This window comes from Drosophila teissieri, chromosome 3L (assembly GCF_016746235.2).
Source record: "Drosophila teissieri strain GT53w chromosome 3L, Prin_Dtei_1.1, whole genome shotgun sequence".
Taxonomy (NCBI): domain Eukaryota; kingdom Metazoa; phylum Arthropoda; class Insecta; order Diptera; family Drosophilidae; genus Drosophila; species Drosophila teissieri.
This window is the reverse complement of record NC_053031.1, coordinates 1,004,243-1,026,342: the sequence shown is the minus strand read 5'-3', so window position 1 is coordinate 1,026,342 and position 22,100 is coordinate 1,004,243. Positions and strand designations below refer to the sequence as shown.

The following is a 22,100-nucleotide window of genomic DNA, read 5'->3' as shown; positions in this document are numbered from 1 at the left end:
TTTAGTAAGTGTACCCATGTACATTCAAATGACAGTTCTTATCCGATCTTCATTGCCCTCCTGGCGAATAAAGAGCGTTGACGAGCGGGGAACACAAGGGATTATTTGGTCGTCTATTCCGATTCTCTCTGCTGGCTTCTGAGACTAAGGTTTGGATTGCATCTAGTTTTCTCTGCAAGTTGTACAGTTTATCCTCAATCCTGTCCAGCTGAGTTTGGTGGGTCTCCGTTGGAAACAACAGCAGGCACAGGACCACCAATGCGTACAAAGTAGCTTTCCTTGACTGCAACATTTTAGAACCGTTTCGTGCGAAAAGCTTTCGTGTACTGAATTCTATAATTCTTTCATGGGAGTGGCTGGATCACGAAAGGCAAATGCCTTAGATGCGCACAATCTGCTGTGAAATGTTTACCCGAATGTCGATAATATTTATAGGAATTTAAGTTCGTTTCCACCTAAGCGAAAAATTCAGCAATTTCATATTATAATCAGCCTTTGGCATCGTATTTTCTCAGTGCAGGAAACAGCTTGCTGGGCCATTATTCCAATCAGTTAAATGATGTTTGTAATTTCACTTGACAACCCTGACGTTTGCTTTTATGTGCCCTTCCTTCGAGTGCCCTTCCCTCGAGTTCCCCGGTGCCCAAACACATTTTTAATGACTTAACAATTGATGGCTTTTTGGGTCGTCGTCGTCGTCGCAGCAATTGCGTTTTTACGATCCCGCCTCGAAAGGCGCAGGAGACATGAGCTTATGTTACACACAATGTGGAATGTGGGGAGACGCACCCCAACGCCCCGTAATCCAGGCTTTGCGGGGGAATCCATCAATAATAACGTAAACATTTTGCCAAATCGCTTTACAATTTGCCCATCGGAGAAGCAAAAAGGGAAAAGGAAAAAGGGAAAAGGAGAAAGGAAAGGGGGGCGCACATTTTCCGGCTGAGCCTTTCCTTTTTGCGAGTCTGTTTTCCGAGTCTAAGCTATTATTGTTATCAGCATGTAATCAGCAGCGAGAGTGAGAGAGTGAAATTTCCAGCGAAAACTTTGCCCTTGAAATGCGAGTGTCGACTGTCAACGAATTTCGCCCTTGGACTTTCTTCCCAGCACTTTCTTCCCAGCTGCAAAAGTTTTCCCCAACTTCGACTGCATTCTAGGCCTTCGTTCGTTTTTCGTTTTTCGTTCTGTTTGTTTTCCCCTTTTCAGCTATGCAAATCCGCCCGGAAAGTTTTCAATTACCCATGGAAAATAGATGAAGTTCGAGACTGCCAATTTATGGGTCCCGTTTTTGAGATAGCTTTAAGATTGTTCGTTTCCTGTTGAGATGAATTTTTAAATTTAGCTGGTGGCTGGTGCGCCAGTCGGCTATTAAATATGCAAATGCGCAGGAGAAACTGTAAGCCGTGTGTATTATTTTTATGCAAAAACGTGGGCGGCAAAGACGCAATCCAACAAGGCAGTGCTGATTGCATTTTGCAGCTGGAAAAACTCGTGCGATTTTCCTTTTCGTTTGCTCGCTTTGCTCGAGTTTCCCCCTTTTCGCTCGGAAATATCCTTTCATTATTTTAATGAAAGACCCAGTCGAAAGGCGAAACAAAAGCGAGCATGAACTTAATTTGTAGCTACAATTAGTTGGAGAACTCGGTACATGAAAGCCGAGTTCACTTTCGCTGAAAGTTGAGACGTAATGGAGCTGCATTAAAGCGCTCCTCTATTCCAGTTGATTTTACTGATTCCTGACAGCTGCTTTTGCTTTTGCCTCTGCTCCTCGCTTTGCCACTTTCCCAACTGGCTTGCGGAAAATGAGGGGGAAAATTGTGCCTCATGGCAGCTTATTAGTGCCATTGTGGGTGCGGGTGTGGGTGGATGTGCGTGACTGCAGCAATTTGCAGCACACAGAGATGATGAGGATGATGATTATGATGATGAAGCGCACATTGCGTATACGCATTACGTATACGCCACCGGCGTGTGCAGGAGTTATGCGAGAACTTTTCGCTGCAGCTCAAAAGGCAGACAGCGCACTTGAAGTCAGCTTAAAAACATTTTCCCGCTGATTTGTTTTCCTTTGCCTCTACTTTTGGCCGCCAATCAATTTTCATTGAGGCTGAGTGGCAACTTAAGAGCCGCAGATAAATAAAAATGAAAAAATAATTTGGCAGCCAGCCCGCGAAGATGCGCCCCTCGTCTTGCAAGGCGCCTGTTGTCGAAAAAGTTTTCCCAACTTTTCCTCGCAAACTTTTCAACTAATTGCATTACAAGCGGAAGCGTGCAGACACACACCAGCACAAACGCCGCCCCACCGCTCGCACACACACACACACACACACACACACACCGCCCACTAATACTCGCGCACAGGAGCGCGGCACGTTTCCGTGTCAGTGCTGCTTAATTAACACAGCGCCATGGCTATGGATCCTGCAAGGATGTGTGTCTGTGTGTGTGCGTGCACTGAGAGTTTAGACTTGAGCAAGATATATTTCTCTCTTTTCAGTTTGCAGCTACAAATTATCACCGAATTGTTGTCAAAGTAGGGTACTTATTTGCAATTACTAAGTTGCTTTTAGGATATAATAACTAGCTTTTTCTTGCGGTGTATAAAATGAACAGTTCTCTCTGCCACACACACACTCGTGCAGAGGCTAAAGGCAGCGATGCGAGCATAATAAACTAAGCTCTCTGCCGCTGCTCTTGCTCCTGTCCGCTGATGAAGTTGATTTAATTGCGCTTATGAGCGCCAGCACACTCCCCCTATTCGCCATTTCCCATTTTCCTCACCCACCACCCACCAGCTCCGTGAGCCGCCATTTGCCTTGGCGACATCATTTCCCCATTTGGCCCATGCCCCATGCCCCTTGCCACCTGACAGGTGTTTCCATGCAGCCTGCTCCCGCTGCCAGTTTATGGCGTGTCCCACATAAATATTGTATGTGAAATAGATATGATGCCCCGGCGCCTGGGGAATTTCATATAAGGCTCAGATATTTCAGCCCTGCGCGTGCACAGAAATTATAGCTGTCCACACAGCCTTTTAATTGCAAACTGGATTAAGCACTTCCGAAGTTTGATGTGGCATATATAAAAGGCTTGCAGAGCAGGTAGTTTAAACTTTAGGTTTACATTTTCAATATAAATTGCACAGCTTTTTTCGCTCTGTGCAGCCAACAATCCCGAGGACAATCCAATGCAATCGATTAACGATTAACCACCACTTTCCCGCGCGGCTTTAAAGATCTGATAGACGCCCACACATCGACACCCTGCGATGGGTCGCATGTAAATTAGTAAACTTGTACATTATTAATGCACACGGAAGGGTTTTTTTGGGCGGCGGAGGAGGAGGGAGGAGGGAGGACTGGATTCTGGGCGGGATTGATTAGGTGGGTGGCTTGTTCTGGTGGCCTGTCGCCAATCAAAGCTGACGGAAGTGCTCCTCCTTCCGCCTTCCGCATTCCGCTTTCCGGTTCCTGTGCTCCTCGTGGCACAATGGACGAGTGGCAAGCTCGAATGGCTTTCTAATTAGTTCGCTCGTATAGCTCGTTCGCTCTGCCGATGATCCTTGAGGCCCTCCGAGTCCTCGGCCTTTGTTCTGGCGGTCAATCAATAAGGCTGTGGGCCTGAGCCTGGGCCTCCATCTCGACCTCGACCCGAGCATGTTAACCCGCTGAAGGCGCCTTTGACACGTAACCCGCATACCGCTGCCGCTATTATGGCTCATAAAATCTCATTTAATCATTGGCGCGATGATGGGCATTGTTTAGCCTTTTCCTAGATTCATTTTCAAATAAATGTGGTAAATTTAAGCTGATGCTGACTGCGAATACGGCTTATGAATATCTACTTTAAATAAAAGCTGAGTTGTTAGACATTAACATTGCCACTTAAGTAAACATTTCTCTTTGTTCGTGATGGGTTAACTGCCCCAATACTGAATGTGCCACCCGATACTTATGCCTCCTTATCCTCTTATCCTTTCCAGCTGGGCAACCAGGAGGCCACCTGGGTGGTGGCGGACTACATCGCCACCTCGGGCAGCAACGAGCTGAGCGTCAGCAAGGGCCAGCAGGTGGAGATTGTGGAGCCGCCCACCGCCGCAGAGCCGGACTTCTGCCTGGTGCGCCTGAATCCGCAGCACGACGATGCCGCCGTGCAGGAAGGACTCGTTCCAGTGTCAGTGCTCAAACCGCCGCCGGGCTCACACAAGCACGGTTCCGGAAGCGCAGCGAATGCAGCCGCCGCAGCGGGCTCCCAGAAATCCGACATGCAGGATCAGAGTAAGTGCATCCACTCTATACACCATTGTGGCCCTTTCTGTATGCATTCCATTGCGATTTTGCAGGCAATCGCAGCAAGGCGGATGCTCTCTCGTCGTCCACCAAACGTCGCGGCTTCAGCGGGTGAGTAAATCGTTTGATAGGCAGTGAATTATTTCTAAGTGCGCATATTTTCAACAAGTTCCCAAACATTTCACATAAACGACACAATAAAGCATTTTTTTTTTTGGTTGGTGCTTGGTGCTCAAACTGCTTATCTTGGCAAAACTCCCTTGGGGTTACGCCGGTTTTCATAAATTGTTTCTTGTTCGATGTATTTCTTAGATAAAAGCAATAGTAGGCTTCAAAAATTACATTTGAAGAAATTTCAATAGCCCCAACTGTGCTTTTTATTTTAATTTATTTTTAACCATTTTTAACCAAAGAGTTCTTTGTTTATTCCTAGTGGTTTTTTGAAAGTATTATCGAAGCTCAGTTTTCTCAGCAGTTTTATACCTTCAAAATCTGCCTAGTCAGGTGTTTAGTTTCAACATAACCCTCCAGGTTTTATCTCTATCGTCTGACCAATTGGCTAGGTGGCAAAACAAATTCATAAATCGATTCATAGTATTAATCAACACACAGTAGGCATTCGTCATTGTGGCCACCAGATAACAGATAACTCGTCTCTAACTGACTCTAATAATACCGAAACGCTACTCCAATGAGAAGTTATCCACTCTGTCGTGCGTCACCACCACCCATTGACTTTGCACCAAACAGTTTACTGAAACTTAATCCCCATATTGCACTTAGTTTCTTATTTTTTCGGATTGATATGTACTGTTTCACTGACTCACTTAATTCAATGATACGAAAAGGAACATGCCACTCTTTGCGTAGAATGCTGGCGATAAAAGTCGAGCATCCACAGGGAATTCCCACATTGAAGAGTAAAGGAAAAGTTGAAAAGAAACTTGATTGATTTGTAATTAGCGGTAAAAGTCAGTATCTTAACCGTGGTTTCTGCGAATTAAAGAGCTATATATACTTTTAAGGAAATATATATTAAAATAAATAAGTCAGGAATCAGGAATACTAGAAAACAGCATTCCTACCGCGTATTTGCATGGCGAGCACCAACTTTTCCCACTGGGGCTATTAATCGCGTGTCGTAGAGCTCAGGCGCAAGTCATAAAGATAAAACCATTTACACTGCACAAAACGAAACTGCAAACAGCAATGCGAGTGGCACTTGTAAGCATTTTTCTGTGAGCGCGTAAAAGCTCGAAAACAAGCATAATCACAAGAAGCGCTCAGCTGCTCCCAGTTGTTGCTCATTGTTATTGTTTTGCCTTTTGTTTCTCGCTCTTTGAAGGCGAGGTTACTACACTTGGAGAAAAAGGTCGAGCTATAAGCAAAATCAAGTTCAACTTATTCATTTAAAGAACCACATTAATAGTAAGTAACTCCAGTTGTATTCTAAAATGGATCCAAATGGTGAACCTTCGGAACATTCATAACAACCAGACATGTAATCCCTATTTTTTGGAACTTGTGAAGTGTACTCCCCCCTCCCTACTTCTCCGCCTTTGTCTGGGTGCCAACTCTGAGTGTGTTTTCGTGGGTGTGGGTGTGCGAGTCGCCCTGCCGGGTTCTCCAGAAATCGAAAGCCGCGGGGAGAACCTTTTCTTCGTGCTCGCTCGCTCGGTGGCTTTTGGCTCAGTTTATGATTAGACGCAGTGCGGGAAAGGTCTCTCGACTTGCGGTGCCGGTTTTGCTCGAAAGCGGCCTAAACAATTAACGCCACTGTGTTTGAAGTGCTCACCACGGCGGATCGCTTATCTGGCCATGTGCAACAATAACAACAGTGACTGCGGCCACCGCAGCCGCCTAGATAAGATGGCCGAAAACGGTTTCCACTACGAAAGTGCCACCGCGATGCCAGGAACCACCGCCGGTTACTGTGATAACAACAATGAGACTTCGAATCCCCAGCCCAACTTCAATTCGCTCAAAATTAAACGCAGCTCCGCTCCCACACGTCCAAGACCCAAATCGGTGTACAAGTTGTTCAAATCCATATCGCTGAGGGTTGAGGAAAAGGGTAATCTAAATGAAGGCGGGAATGAGAACGGGAACGTCCCCGTTTTGCATCACCAGCAATCCCTGGGCGGAAAGCCATCGGGATTCAAGTGCGTGTGCTGTGAAAACGTGGCGGAGACCAGGAGCGAAAACCCCAAGCGACGCAACTCCTTTATGAAGGAACTCAAGAAGCGGTACTTATTAGACCATGAATCAACGTATGTCTTGTGCAATTTCACTAGAAATCAGTCGTTTTTGTAGGATTCTATAGAGGCGTAGCATTTAGTTAGCTGTAGGCGGATATTTGCCTCAAAACCATAATTAAAACACAGAAACAATGCAAGTGAATGGATTATAAACGTCTGCTTTAAGTTAGCCTCACGTTCAATTAGTCGGCCTCGTCTCAATTGCAATAACAAGCTCCATGGATATCATGTACATCATGTGCCTCATCATCTTCGCAATTGCCCAGCCTAAGTCAGCCTTAATTCTGTTTTTGTTTTCGTTGGCTGCCAGAAACAGAGAAACAGAGGGTACGACGACTTTAATGGACATTTCCCAGCCGAACTGGTAGTTTACAACTGTTCGAGTGCCATAAAACCAAATGCAAACTACCTATTGATCTGAATGCTTATGCAAACTGCTTTCCAGGCAGTTGCGCAAAGTAACTATTATTATTTTAGAGGTAAACGTTATTACAGCAGCTTCTGAATGATTTGCTTTATGAATGATTTGTTTGCCTATCTCTGGCAGAGTATTTAAAGATTTAGTTCCTCCTTCGAGTTCGGTGCTCATTTCCACATGCTCTGTTTCCTCAGCCATGAGTATGAGTAAGCTTTCGCAGATGAAGATTTAGAACTTAATTTGATTTATCGACATCAATGTGTAATAGGAGTCCGGCTGCTCGATGCGGATGGCTGTAGCTCATTATGCAGCTGCAGTTACGGATCCGTCACGTTCGTTAGCCGTAAGATAAACACGTTGTTTGTTGCTTTTCATTTGTTGTTTGTGTCCGGTAGCAATTGAGCTGAGTTTAGTTTTCGGGCTTTTCGAGATAAATGAGCGTTGCTCTTGGATTCCCCCACATTGTTATCTTAGGCACCAAACGCTGGGGGAATATTTATCATGCTGGGCATTATGACTATTTTTTGTGAAGAACAGACGTTTAGCTCTGTTTCGGACAGCCATTCCCCCACTTCACGTGATTATCACCGAAACAAATAGGGAATACCCATTAACTGTTCAGTGGGTCGGCAACCGGTTTCGTTTTTCCCACCGACCCTCACAGCAATTCCTCATTAATTCAGCACATCTGCGATCAGAACCTGTTGTGCCAAAGCACTGCAATCATTTTAATTTACTTCTGGCTGGAAAGCTGAGGAAAAGTTATTTTGAAATAGAAACCATTGCAATACCGCAAATCTGTCTTTGCCCTTTCTTAGTCAGCAGTGAACTTCGTCATTAGCTGTGAGTTCGCCAGAGATAAGTGCATGAGGAAGGAACTTCAGCGTTGCGATAGCAGGCCATTGCGTATTAATCATACGCCTCGTGGGCTCCGCAAGAAAACAGAAGAAGGCGTCGATTGATTTTCGATTTGTTTTGATATCTCGTAACCGCCCTGTGCGGTATTTCTCATAATTACGCACTCATACGAAACTCACTGCAAATAGCTCTCTCTTCCAATTGGAGCAATCTTATCGCCATATAATGGAAAAGTTCTCCCGGGAACTATTTCTTTTTTTGTATTACTCTTTTCGGCCTTGTTGCTCTGTGAGCACAGAGGAACACAGCAACACTTTCAATATTTGCACTCTAATTGGGCACTTTGTTTGCTGCTGGCTCACTCGAGTGAGCATTAATGGTAGTTCCTCCTCGGCCATCTGCTTCCTCGCCCTATTCCAATGCCCTATTCCTGTATTCCTGCCGAGCATGAATATAGATTATCGTCCGAGTCATCCGCAGTATTCAATGCTCCCCCCGCCAAAGAGCTCCTTCCTCCCTCCCTCTCCGGCTGTCACTTTGCGCCGGACTCTTTGTCTCAAGCACTGTGTCAATATGCGCGTGTGTTTGTCCAGGATATATGCAAAAGGAATCGGGGACGGGACCAGAAAGCCAGCGGGGCCAAAGGATCCTGCTCAGCGGCGCGTGCTGCCAAGTCCAATGAACTTAGTGGTGTGTGTGCCTCACTCATACACCCATACACCCACAGGCACTGAAAGAGTATTTCACAAGCAACGGACACTCACATATATCCATGATTTCACATTGAAAATATGTACAAAGCTTACGCTTTTACAATGATTAAGGCATTAATAAGATACAATGAGCGCCCTATTTTTAAAGTGGCCTATCTCAATATTATTCACCAAAATGATTTGATTTACGTCAATGGAGTATTGCGTAGACATTCACTAATCTAATGAAAACAAGTTTCATTGTTAAATGATGCCTTGTTTTTATTTATTAACTTGGTGTCACTACCAGAATTCCCAGAATCAAACAAAAATTCTAAAGATATTAACAAATTTTAGAGCAAACAGTTACGCAAACTTATAGATGAGTCTTATTAGCAGAGATTGCATGCTTTTAAGGATTTCATATGCTGTTAAAAGTAGAAAGTATCTTTTTTCGCAGTGTGCATTTTGCTGTCGAGCTGCAGGAGGCGGAAACTGCAAATTTGCCCGAGCTTTGTTGCATACTTTGCGGCGACCCATTAATACACCCCCAATGCAAACACGAATACTTTGGCTGGTACATAGAATGCGGCACTTTGGCCATTTGGCTAAAACGTTACATCAGCCAAATGAATTTTGAATGTGGCCAGCCCGCTCGCGATGAGTTAAATACAATTCCTGGAACTCAGCTGGTAGCTCCTTCAATTTGACCAGTCGAAAGCCACGTTCCTGTTTCCCTGTCGTCTGTGTCAATGTTTATTTTTACTTCGAATTATGTTACATGCCATTGGGTCACGGGTCCCGAGTCCTGTGTCCTGTGTCCTGAGTCCTGGGGCCACCTTCTCATCCATTTGGCTCCACTCTTTCGTGCTTTGTTTAATTGATATCGATTTTCGAAGCGCTGAAGGCGACTGCTGCGCTCGTTAATTAAGCCTAATTAAAATTTTATAAACAGCATATTTAAAGAGAGCTTAGTTCGCGGCTTTTGCGGTTTTCTCTACTGCACTTCCACTGACCGCAGAATATTCCCTGCACCCCTTCAAAAGAGCTGTTGAAACCGAAGCCATCTGCTGCAAATATCCTCCCTGCGCAGTGTTCACTGTGGCTGATTAATGACTCGGCTCGCAAAAATAAAGTCGAAACTTGACCCATAAACTTTGCGCTGGCTGTAAATTAATCAAAGGAGCGTTGAAAGAAATATTCTTTTACGGCGAGTGCGGTAAAAACGCATAAACGCGGAGCATAAAAGCGAATATTCAAACCGAAATTTGGCTTTAAAACCGTGAAATCATAAAAGCAATTGCGCGGGGCAGGGGCGCTCTCTGAAAAGAAGGCAAATGGTAATGGGTAATGGGGAAAACGAATTGTGCCCACTGTGCGAGCGGCGACATCCGAACAGCGGGCGGTTTTTGGCCAAGTTAGCAGCCGATTCGATGCTGGCGACAGTCTGATGTTAGCCACGCAGCTGGACAGCCATCAAGCATCTCTTTGTTTTATTTATTTCGATTTTTTTATTCGGCACGCCATGAGCGATGGAGGAACTTGTGCAGAGCACCACGACGATTCGCAAGTTCCTGTAGGCCATCTCACATTCGCACATTCTCACATGAAACTTCTTCAAGTGTAGCAACTGCCACTCACCTGTCGAATCTTTCTGTATTCCGTATCATTGCAGACGCAACTGGCTGCCGCTGATGAATCGCAAGGGAACGGACAAGCCGCCAAGTAGCAAACCGCTGGTGAAGAAGCCCTCGGAGAAAAACCTGAGAGTGAGTGCTGCTGTTGCTGCTGCTGCGTTTAACGAGCGTTTATTTTTATATCATTTGACTTGACGCTTTTCCTATATATCTAGACACCCCAGAAGCACGCCGAGGAGCTGGCCGAGCAGCAAAACCAGCAGCCAGGTGCCAGTCCCGCCACCGTGCTGCCATCCTCGCACTTCCCCAGCTCCACCCAGCACCCGGGAGCAGCCGGAGTCGCAGCCGGAGATTACGAGCCGGACGAGGAGGTCGGCCTCGAGCTGCCGCCGCCCATGAAGCCCATCCAAGAGCCACACCTGATTGCCAACGGACCGCCCGCCTTCGCCAAGGACGCCAAGGAGAGCTCGGGCAACATGGTGAGTACCTGCGTCCGTCACGGATTTCCACAGATTTCCCCAGATTTCCCTCAGGATATGGGCAGGCTACAAAATATCATTTGCAGTAGTTAGGAAATCATTGCTCACCGTCTAAACCACGTGTCTGCGCTGCAACCGATTTGTGTCAAGGATTCGTGTTGGCAGGACGTGAAGTACTACAGCAATGGCAGTTTATTCAAAACTCTAAAAAGCAAGCAATCTAGAAAGTCTATTCACTCATGACATGTATAAGTTACCTGTCTTGTTCTCATTCGAGGATGCACATGTGTGATATGCTGAAGTGTAATGAATGAAAGGCTTCTCAGGCATTGACCCACCCTAACGTGAATGATATCCCCAGTGCCGCCGTCCAATCAACCAGCCATCCGTTGGCTCCGAGTTTGTTTGCTTAGCACGCAGCTCCTCTAATATGTGTTTCCCACACAAATCAAAGCGGTTTATTGTGACTTTGGCCCGTTCGCCTCTGCTCCATCGCCATCGCCTCCGCCTTCGCCATCGACGTCATCGGCAATCGGAGCACGGTTTTTGCTCAATTAGAGAACAGTGACTGCGAGTATGGGGAGGCGCGCACACATTCTCCGGGGAGTGGGAATCCTTCTCCTCCGTTCGCCAGGTTTTGTTTCTGCGTACGGGCCAGCCACCTTCGCCATAAATGCGCCACTTTATTTTGTTTACACTCAGGAGGGCAGCAGAGTGAATAGACCACAGCAGCACAGCTGCAGATACATATACGGATACAGATACACATACAGATACAAAGGGGCAGAGATACTCGAACTCGCAGATACGACGCATAAATTTCGACAGCCAAATTAGCCCACAGACTTTGTCGGTTGAATGTGCGTGGGGGCGGGACTTCCACTTGGCTGCTGCTTCTGAGCGCAAATTACAGGGAAAGGATACAGTCAATGAAGCTGCCTGCCTGATTCATGGTGAATGTGAATGTGGCCTTAAATTATGCAGAACTCGTTGCATTCTGTCTATTTGTGCGGTGCTAGACCACAAGAAGGAGAATTTGAGTTTCCTAGAGGGGTAATAAAGAGCTATATTCTACATTTTATGTCGTACCTATTGTTAATGCTTCAACCAAAGCCACTTGATTAATTATAAGCAGTGGCATAGGTTTCTTTCCCTTCCATTCACATTTCAATTTTCATTTTACCCATTTTTTTGTGAAGAGCTCACCTCTCTTATGAAAACAGTATTTATCCTTTATTTTTAAACACTCCCTCAAAAATGTACACATCATTAAAAATTTGAAAAATTCGGAAGACACTTTGGTAATTTCCAAAGTTTCTATCGCACTATGTATGCACTTCATGGGACTTTTGGTTTGACTCCCCTTCAATTTGATTAATGATCCGTTTCGCTTGGAGAGCTCCCCAATTCGAATGTCTCGCCTCAGTTTCGAGCTTTTTCCATCCTCCATCCGCCATCCTCCATCTCGTCCATGTCCGTCGCCAGAACGTCGCCTTCGCTATGGCCACTTTGTCCGTCAATAAATTGAATGTCGTCTTGTCTGGTCTGTTCTGTTCTGTTCTGCTCTGTACTATTCTGTTGCGAGTGTTTCTACTTTGTTGATGATGATGATGATGATGGCTTATTAGCTGAATTCACAGAACACAGTACACAGTACTCAGAAAATCATTCGATCAACGCTTTTATGTGTTATTATTTTGAAAGGGTTTAGTAGAAAGAAAAACGAGAACGAGAAAATATAATTCTATGTCATCAGCATTCTATGCATCTATCTAACTATTTTTTCGCGTGCACTGGTGCCAATTTTCGGCTGTCTTGTACAAGCTGGTTTGGTTTGCCCTGATGCGTCAACATTTAATTGTATTCTTTCCTGCTTACAAATTCTGAGTTTTTCTGTATTGCCTGGGTGCGAACTTCTTAACCCAGTTAGGCTTTCGTATATCGCTTGTGTTAACTTTTTGGCCTACTTGGCATTCGGGTCTTGGCCGTGTTCCTGTGCCACCTTTGTTTAGTTCGCCTATTTGCATTGTCATTAATTTTTAATAGTTCTCCTTGTCGAAACTCGCGCCCTTTGCGAGTGCTTCATATATATACATATGTATATATATCCGTGGATCCGTGGCCGATGTGTGTGACATCAGCCGTTGCAAGGCGACCACCTCCCCATTTCAAAGAGGCTAATTAAATGTCACACCACTTAAATGTGGGTACGTCATTGCGTGGGTTGTTGCTCCTTTGTTCCTTTGGTTTTGGCTTTTATTGTTCCGCCTTTAAGCTGTTGCTTTTACATGATGAAAGCCATGGTGAAACTCAGACTTCCTTTTCAAAACTGCTGGAACTTTGCTTTGATGAATCCCCTGAAATTGTTATCGCAACTTATTATAACTTGGAAATTCTGGCTCGCTCGCCGTAAAATATTGCATTTAATTGACAATAAAGAACTTTTAGCCAGTTCCCCATCCGCCACGTTAAATCTCTATTTTATGCATAAGTTATTTTCCACCGCCCGAGGTATTTCCTTGTCGATCACTCGCACCCACTAGAACATTTCGAACATTTCGCCGCGAAATGCGAATTAATTTATGTATTTAAGAATTCATAGCAACAACAGCAGTGCCAGCGGCAAATCTACACAAAACACACACTCTCGAGCACAAAGACAGTTCCCCTGCTGCCCCTCATGCCTCTTCTGCCTCGATGCCCCAACTTGCGTATCTATATCTCTATATCTCTCTGTTTAGCTTTCGCTCATTCGATACAAGTGTTTCAGCGCTTTTCCTCGACTGAGTGCGACGAATTTCTTGGCGGAGCGTTGATTGAGAGTTTCTTTTTGATGTCGCAGGGGGAAGCACTCTGTGTGTGCGTAAGTGGGTGGGTGGGTGCCTGGGTGTTTGGGTGGCATGCCTGCATACGAGTATGTAAAACATGCTGGGCAACAGGCAAAACTATTAGGCCAGTCAGTCAGTCAGTCAGTAGCACTGTTCAGCGCTCGGCGTTCAGTCGCTCTTCGAGATTCTCGGGCTTCGCATTGCCAAAATGCGACGTCGTCAGCGCAAAGTCCTTATAAAGGCCATATTTTCGAAAGACAGTTCTCCATAAACGGTAGCCGAAAAGCAACAACAAAAAACTTAATAAATAAAAAGTTTCCACTGTGCGCCGGGAATTTTAAGCAACACGTGCCATGAGCTGTTTCTTCCGCTTATTTGTAAGCTGCATCGCAGTTGTAAATCGTTTGTTGTTTTCGATGACAAATTCCACCTTCTTGCCTTACCAATTTTTGCCAAGCCCAACCAGCTGACCGTTCTTTATCTTATCGCAGCAAGTACACAGAATGGAATGGAAAATTGAGCTCGCGAAGCACAATAGTTACACAATGTTATCTGCTGGATGGGCGAACTTTTCACCATGTTAGCCCAACGCAAATTTTGGTTATAAATTTAGTTGGACCAACAGCAAAACCATAGTGTGTGTGTGGTTGTGGGTGTGTGTGTGTTTGTGTTTAGTTACGTTGCTTATTTATGCAAGTGAAATTAATTTGGGGCCCTGGGTGCGCGAAACTCGCGAGTGGGAAAACGAAAATAAGCGAGTGATTCAATTCGAGCTGAACATGCAAGCGTCTAGAACGTGTTTATTTTGAAAATTACCACAAAATGATGGAGGTTTTCCCTCAACTCAACGCAAACCAACTCTGTTTGCGGTACGCGGCGGATGAGCAATGTTGCCAGTTCAACTAATTCAATATACATAGTTTATTCAATTTCAATAGGAGATTGTTTGCCTTAAAAAGTTATTGAATCAAGTGCTGCACGGGCAAGCAACTTTTTCAATTAGCCGCCTGCTGCACAAGGGGATAATGCAATAATCGTTGCTCAAACTTTTTCATTATGCATTTGGCCTGACCATCATTGAGTTTTCCCCTCCGCTTTTCCTCCCTCTTGCAGGCCAGTCCCGGCAAAATGGACGGCAATCCCCTTTCGGAAATAGAAGAAATTGTCAAGACGACAACGGTAAGTGCTTCAGTCGATGATGGTGTCGAGCGCAGGACTAACCCCATTCTCTCGAATGATTTCTAATCTCCAGGAGCAGCACGAGTCCAACAGTCGCGTGGATGGAGGCGGAGGTGTGGAAAACGCCAGCACCAACGGCCATGGTCGATCCCACGACAACAATGATGAGGTGAGCCTCCTACGACCACTATGGAGTTTGCTTCAGGTGACAAACTAAATCCGTTCTCCTTTCCAGAGCCACTCCTCTGTGTCAGACAAGGCTGCAGCCCTCAAAAAGCGGCAATGCGTCTTCGCGGAGCTGATGTCCACGGAGGAGGCGTATGTCCAGGATCTGCATGAGATCGTCAATGGGTACGTACTGAGTTTGTTAGTGTTTTATTCAATTATAACTCACCTGTGAATATCCTCTTTCCAGTTACATGACAGAGATTAACAACACGAACAGTGATATACCCATGCCCGAGGACCTGAAGGGCGGCAAAATGAAGTTGGTATTCAACAATATTAAAGACATCTACGAGTGGCACAGGGAGTGAGTATACAGCACCCTTCCATCTCAAGTGAGCAACTTACTCAAGAAACTCATGCTATTTCCAGCTTCTTCCTGAGAGCCCTGCGCAACTGCCAAAAGTCGCCGGCGGACCTGGGTCCGCTCATCAAGCGCTCAGCCACCAAGTTCGCTCTGTACTACACCTATTGCAGCAACAAGCCGCTGTCAGAATACATAGTCAGCGCCCATTATCAGTATTTCGATTGCATACGTCAGAAGCTTGGTCATCGTCTGGATGTAAGTCAAAAGATCCTAATTATAATTGGAATGTGTAACTTATTTCTTCCCTCCGTTCGAATCCGCAGCTGAGTAACCTGATCATCAAGCCGGTGCAGCGAATCACCAAGTACGAGCTACTTATCAAGGAGATCATCAAGGCCACCGAGGGAGCCGGCCTGTACAAGGAGGTGCCCATGCTGCAGGAGGCCTACCAGCAGATGAAGGTGGTCGTCAAGACGGTCAACGATATGATGGTGGTGCTGCGCAGCCTGCAGGACTTCGATGGCGAGATAACCGCCCAAGGCAGCCTGCTGATGCAGGGACCCATGAACTGCGTGGTGGACGCGGCACAGAAGCACCGCGAGCTGCAGGTGTTCCTCTTCCAGCAGATCATCATCTTTGCGGACATTGAGAAGACCAAGAACCAGTACGCCAGTCCCATATTCAAGTACAGATCGCACATACAGGTGAGTGGAATAAAACATAGAACTTTCGAATGGGTTAACAATATCTGATTATTACTCCATCAGCTCAATCACATGCAAATGAAGGAACTGGGCGACTGCCGCTTCCAAATCAGGTCGACCGACCCCAAGATCCCGGAGATGACGATCATCTGCCAGGCGGCGTCGCAGGAGAACTACGCGGGGTGGCGCGATATGCTAAACAAGATACTGCAGCAGCAGAACGACCTGATCTTCATGCTCTCCAATCCCCTGTCAACCAAAAACAAATGAACGCCGTTGGCGTAAGAATTCCAAATGATAAGGCAGGAAAGCTTAACAGCAAGCAAGAACAACAAACGAAAGTATGAGAAAATGATATTGAAATGTGTTTTGGGCAAAGGTGTTTCGCCACCCAAGTGAGCGTTAGCCTCGCACTTGTTTTTCCGTCTGTGCGTTTGTTTACGGATAGTTTTGCTCACTCACACCCAGAAACACTCGCATACTCAATCCTAATTTGTATGTAACTTGTAATTGTAATTTATTTATTCGTCATCAACTGCGTTTCCGTTCAGTCCACCTTTAGATTTTAGTTTGAGCCGCCTTTCTGTTCTTTAAGTTATTGTTTTCGATTCCGGATTTGTGTGTATGAAACGCAAAGTATTATATGCTCAAGATTACCTTTGACATTGTGTGCATTTTTAACGTAATTAGACTCCTTTGCTCTTAGTTTTACTTTTCCGAGTCTGATTTACTAACGATCCGCAGCCGAGAACTACTCAGAATCAAAAGCAATTTACATTTCGTTTTCGTTTCGTATTTTTATTCGCATTAAACGCAGAGTAAGAGTATAACTATTCTAGCCTTAGTTTTCGGTACATAGTTTTAGTTAAACTGCTAAATGTTAATCATAGTTTAAACTCTAGTAACTTGATTTGCTTTGCATAACTAAAGCAGAGATTCGTGTAATGGCACTCGTTCGAGTGTAACAACGTCGTGAAATAATTTAAGTTTAACTTTAGTTTTTGAATGCAATGCAAAGCGTATTTGTACTTTATGATTTACAAATAAAATATGTAAGCTTTAAACGTAATCAAAACCAGAAACCATAAGTTTTTAATTATTCTAATTTGAAACTATGCCCAAAATAAATATAATGCCTGCTCGGATGTAATTATTTTTGGTTTTCGCATCCTTTGCCCCATTTTCAGTTATTTAAAACAAGTTCACAACACTTGTAGGCTAAGCAGTCATCAAAACACCTAAATAATAACTCTTAAGCGAATCCAAACTGTATCCCTTGACAATTTTTCGAAGCATATTTCTCTTTGGTGTCTGTGCGTTTATGTTAGTTGGTAAGCAGAAGCCAGTTAGGCCCATGTACAGTGTAGCATACGAGGATAAGTCAGAGTCACTCAAATGCATGTGTCTCTTGCAAGCAAATTACTCAAACAGGACCAGGATTTGATTAAACGATTATATGTATAGAAGAACTCGAGACGAAGTTACTAAGCGGTTGTCCACCCAAATGCTTTCAATCCGATTTTGTCTCTTAGAAGCACCTGCACACACCGAAATGCCGAGACGCCGGCTACAGTCTGGAACATGAATATGAATGCTAGTTGCATATATCAGTGCGAGGAAAAACAATAATGATTTAGCAAAGCTAAATGTAGGAAGCAAACATGAAATGTATTTTTTTACAACAATTGTGAAACGAACCTCCGGCATATTCGTAATTAAATGTTAAAGTCGCGACGACGGATCGGATGGTTGGATCGATGGATTGATGGATCAACGGATCAATGGATCAAATGATGAAATGATCCGATGACAAGCAAACGCACAGTGAGGGGAACTCAATGGCCACAACATTTTCTACATTTTTGCACTTAACTCGTGGAGCTCTACTCTCAACTCACAACTCCGATCGACCGTAACCATGTAACATACTGAATTCTTTTCGATTACATTATATGAATGGCACTTACCGATTAACTAATTGTTGTACTTAAGCCCCTGTCGAAATTCTAGATAATTGAGGTAATTAAAGTGTGTGTTTTAGTTTATCTAATTACTCTGACTAACTATACATATATTACTTACAACTGCGACATCATGCGTGTACGTCATTGCAATGCGAACAGCATCAAGTAAACGTGTTAATCTGTGTTTTAGCCAAGTAAGCAACAGCTTTTCCCTCGGAAAACGCCCGGAGCCCGGAAAAGCCGGGCGAGATCAAGAGAGAAAGAGATCAACTTTTGGCCCGGGCGCTGGCTGCAAATAAATATAAATATATCCAGAAACCACTATGCAAATTGTATGTAACCAACAAAGCATGTAATCTGAATTTAAATTTTTCAAAGTGAATAATAATAAAGCAAAAGTAGCTGAATAAACCTAACATACTCAATGGAAATGTTTTTTAATATTTCATTGCTCAGTGGAAAGAAAATGTTAGTCATTCGTTTAGTTGCACTTAAATAACCTCATTGTTTAAATTTGGTTTAATGGTACTTGATTTGAATTTGGCGCTTAAAATAAAATGGATGGTAACCCTACACCTACTTCGACTAAATGGTGAATGGTAGGTAAGAAAGAAGAAGAAGCGCGGGAAATTCAAATGTCTGAAAAAATACGGTTGGATTTTATTTATTTTTAAAGACTCATTCCGACTTAAATGAAGTACACTTCCATCGGTCAAATAATGAGATTTGCATTTGTTGTAGTCAATAAAAAGCATTTTTGTTTTATTTAATTGTAATTAATTAAGTCTACTTAAAAAATGCTATCAGTTTTGAGCCAGCTGTACGCCAATTGATCTACCTTTCGCCGCTTCGGGGCCTCCTCTCAGATTTCCGGACCACTTCCCGGATTGCTTAGACTCCTCGACGTACCTGTCCCTCGTCGGGAATCTCGGAACCTGCGGATGCCGCGGATGCAGCCTGGTGCAGTTGCTTCAGCTCGTTGTAGAGCCGCAGGGCGAGCTGCGTGTTGGGCGCCCACTGGCGGCCCGGCACTTGATGCTCCTTGGGCGGCTGCACGCACATCTTGACCAGCTTCTGGAGCGCCTTGGAGAGCCGCACGCCGCTGAGGAGGCCGGGCTGAAAGGTTCCTCCTCCAAGGAGGATGTGCTCGCAGAAGATCTGAAAGTTGTTGTTCTGCTGGATGTGGGTGCAGGCCTGCTTCTCCTCGTCGCACAATCCCCGGCAGGAGTGGAAGTGGCAGTTCTGGTGGGCGTGGCACTTGACGCCCCTGGACAAACGCTTGTCCAGTTGGCTCTCCACGTAGACATGCTCGGCACTTTGGTACTTCAGCCTGCGCTCGGAGGCGGTTCCGAAGCGGTTCACCTGCATCTTGCACATCTTCAGGGGCTCCGGCTTCATTTCGTCCAGGCGGAAAATGTACTCCATAATATTGAGGGCGTGCTTCAGCCGCTGCACGCGATTGGAGGCCCTGTGGAGTTATAAGATACATATATTCTGAGCTTAATATTTGCGGTGGAGCTGAGAACCCACAGATACTGCATTATGCTGGGGTTGGACTGCACAATCTGCAGTCCCTCAGTGGCGTAGTAGGGTCCACAGGAGCCCAGAACTGCCGGAAATATGGACTCCTCGTCGAAGAGCTTGCCCATCATGTAGTTGTTGTCCTTGAACAGCCTCCAGAAGCTGACCATCTGCTGCGAGTTATCATCGGCTATTTCCTGGTTGACCAAAGCGCGTATCTGAAAGTTCCCTATGAAGGCCATACATTTATCAGTTACTTCGTGTAATTACCATATTATCATCCAGGGTGACATTGTACGCCAGGATGATGTGCAGCTTCACGATCTCGTGGAACTCCTCGAGCTTGGGGTATATCGACTCCCCCTTGTTGTTCGTCCAGCTCAGCTCGTCATCGTTGTGCCGGGCCAGCTAAGTGAATGGGAAGAGGAAAATTCGTACTCAACTCGTGGCAACCGAAGCGCGGAAACTAGGAAACCGCGACCTACCTTCACCGCATACAAATCGCCGTTCTTTTCGGCCGTAAAGAGGATAGTTTTCATATCGTTCAGTGGACACTGAAAGTTGTCGAAGGAAGTTTGGGCACCACAAAGTTCCTCACACAGAGAGCCGCTGTACTCATGCTTTTCGAATTTCTGGCACTATTTGTTTAAAGATTTTAATGAAAAATGCTTGGCAGTAGTTGTGATTAATTTACCATTAGGTTGAGGCTCCGATGGGACATCAACTTGAAGCAGAACTTGAGGTTGAGGAAGGCGTAGCTGAAAATGCCCACCGCCAGCAGGACCGCAATTAGAACCGTTCGCTGCATTCCGAACCGAATTTTCCGACGCAGGGCGGTCAACATTTTAAAAGGCAGAGATTTCCATTTTAACCAACTCTCTTACACACCCCATCGAAGGTACGGGTATATACCCTTAAAACCCGAAACTGTCAGCCCAAACTGACACATCCTTGACATGCGCACTCGAATCCTGTTTATCGATGAGTATCGCAATCAGTGTTGCTCATGTATCCTTTCTTTTTAAATACAGATACGCCAGATACAGATTCTCCTGAAATTGTATTAAAAAGTATTTCCTTTCAACCACTCTTTTTCCCAAAATAAAGTCAGGCTTGTATTTTGAAATTATTACTTAACGTATAATTCTTTATTTATACTCTCAGCTAAATTGAGCAATTTACTTTACTTAATTCATCAATTTTTATTTGTATTTTTAATAAGTTGTCTTTTAATTTCATTCAAGTGTTTAGAGTTTCCGTTTTGCTTTTGCTTCTGGTTTCTGGTTTCTTTGCTCTGCCTTACTAAAAATTATTTAAATTCAGAATCATATACCTAGGTTCAAGTTTATTGTTGTATATTAATAATATAATTATTATTCCGCGTTACACCCTCTGCACCGCATATTCTCAGTGTGTCGGAACACGAATCTGTCTGTCAAGTCTGTGAAGTCAGTGAAGTCTGTATAGTTTGAGTGTTTTCTTCTGGGCCTGGCTAATATTCACCTTTGCGTGTATTTATATACTTAAGATAACCGTTCTGTATGCACAATTTTAACTAGTTATGTACACAACTATATGTGGCTACGACAAATGCTAGAACATATCCGAACCACCAACTAAAGTACAAACAGGTAAAAAAAGTCGCTAGGGTATAATGCCATTGTTAATTGTGTTAATTCAGCTATATTTCTCCATCGGCATCTCACTACTTCTTGCAGCTGGCCTTAACTTCTGTTCTTCTGTGTGTGATTATCGTTCTTTCGGGTTAAGTGGTAAGTGTGTGTCCTTGCTACGTGAACTTTAAGGGGAATTGCCGCGGTTCTAGCTGTTTCCCATAGTAGTTTTCCTATTAGCGGATAATTTCTCTAACTCGGTCCGTTGCTTTGGGGATGCATTTTGGGGGCTAATTGTTTCGGCAGATCAGAATCTGTTATTTACAGTTCGAATAGTGCACACAACTTAAGAGCAGTCAGTTTCCGTTTCCGTTTCCGGTGCCCAGTTCTCGCACCTTTTACGCCATTTTGAGGTGCCTGTTTAATTGTTCGTTTTTCGTTTTGGTTTTATATACTTGATTTAACTTTACGCAATGTTAACATTCTGTCTTTTGATTTTGTTACAAAATCGCACGGCCGCGTGGCATTTGAATTTTTGTTGGTTTTTTCGGTTTCGTAGCTCCGTTTACCGTTTAACTCATTATTGTTTTCCTTAGTTCATTAAAATAATGTAAAAAATCTGCAAATCGCATGCTCCTCGTTAATTAATGTGCCTTTAAAAAATGTCTATGATTTCTCTATATGTATTCATTCTTATATTTACAGCAGTTTTCATTTTCGATTTGGTTTCGCGAACTTGATCCTCTAGTGTTTTTCGTTTGAGTCTCGCAGTGGATCGTGTTCTTGTTGTTCTTTTATTTAAAACCTTTGTTTTTGGCAGTGCATTTATATTTATTATTTTCGGTTCACTAATTCATAATGATTCGCCACGGCTAAAGACTACAAATTAAGTTCATTTAGTAGTTACTCGTAAATTAGGTTATTAATTAATCAACAGCAGTTATTTACAATTTTCTCGGTTTTCTTTGTTCTCACGCAAGGTACGTCTGATTCAACGGCCATTAAAATATAATAAGTTGGAGTGCTTAGTTTACAATTAGATGTTTAAGTTATTTTTGAGAGCAACTGAATCTACGAGAGATACGACTAGAAAGTATAATTGGAAGACAGTTGTTGGGGGATAATACA

At 44.2% G+C, this 22,100-nt stretch overlaps 2 protein-coding genes across 6 annotated transcripts in view; one reads left to right on the top strand and one right to left on the bottom strand.

Annotated features, from left to right (window-relative positions):
- LOC122618303 (triple functional domain protein) overlaps nucleotides 1–18,205 on the top strand; it is a 39,685-nt gene extending 21,480 nt beyond the window's left edge. For 2 of the 5 annotated variants that reach the window (XM_043794652.1, XM_043794653.1), the window contains 11 exons: nucleotides 3,983–4,277; nucleotides 4,343–4,400; nucleotides 10,191–10,284; nucleotides 10,368–10,631; nucleotides 14,573–14,638; nucleotides 14,712–14,807; nucleotides 14,874–14,989; nucleotides 15,054–15,170; nucleotides 15,236–15,425; nucleotides 15,494–15,874; nucleotides 15,938–18,200. In XM_043794652.1, coding sequence (XP_043650587.1) covers nucleotides 3,983–4,277; nucleotides 4,343–4,400; nucleotides 10,191–10,284; nucleotides 10,368–10,631; nucleotides 14,573–14,638; nucleotides 14,712–14,807; nucleotides 14,874–14,989; nucleotides 15,054–15,170; nucleotides 15,236–15,425; nucleotides 15,494–15,874; nucleotides 15,938–16,144 — 1,884 coding nt within the window. In that variant the 3' untranslated portion in view covers nucleotides 16,145–18,200. Of the gene's footprint in view, nucleotides 1–3,982; nucleotides 4,278–4,342; nucleotides 4,401–6,008; nucleotides 6,536–10,190; nucleotides 10,285–10,367; nucleotides 10,632–13,710; nucleotides 13,837–14,572; nucleotides 14,639–14,711; nucleotides 14,808–14,873; nucleotides 14,990–15,053; nucleotides 15,171–15,235; nucleotides 15,426–15,493; nucleotides 15,875–15,937 lie in introns of those variants that run through there. The other 3 variants (XM_043794650.1, XM_043794654.1, XM_043794655.1) reach the window with 3 other exon arrangements.
- A 423-nt stretch (nucleotides 18,206–18,628) lies between these two features.
- On the bottom strand, nucleotides 18,629–20,279 carry LOC122617459 (divergent protein kinase domain 1C). Its single transcript, XM_043793322.1, has 5 exons — nucleotides 20,054–20,279; nucleotides 19,845–19,997; nucleotides 19,630–19,767; nucleotides 19,369–19,577; nucleotides 18,629–19,306 (listed from the first exon to the last, which is right to left on the bottom strand). Exons 1-5 carry the CDS (start codon nucleotides 20,201–20,203, stop codon nucleotides 18,730–18,732), a joined length of 1,227 nt encoding a protein of 408 aa, XP_043649257.1. The 5' UTR covers nucleotides 20,204–20,279; the 3' UTR covers nucleotides 18,629–18,729.
- Nucleotides 20,280–22,100: the final 1,821 nt, after the last annotated feature.

Bases quoted from the DNA above. Each gene is read 5' to 3' on its own strand.
- LOC122617459 (XM_043793322.1), bottom strand. From the start codon at position 20,203: ATGTTGACCGCCCTGCGTCGGAAAATTCGGTTCGGAATGCAGCGAACG. The intron at 19,998-20,053 runs GTAAATTAATCA...TTAAACAAATAG, and splicing joins ATCGGAGCCTCAACCTAATG to TGCCAGAAATTCGAAAAGCA. The intron at 19,307-19,368 runs GTGGGTTCTCAG...ATAACTCCACAG, and splicing joins CCCAGCATAATGCAGTATCT to GGCCTCCAATCGCGTGCAGC.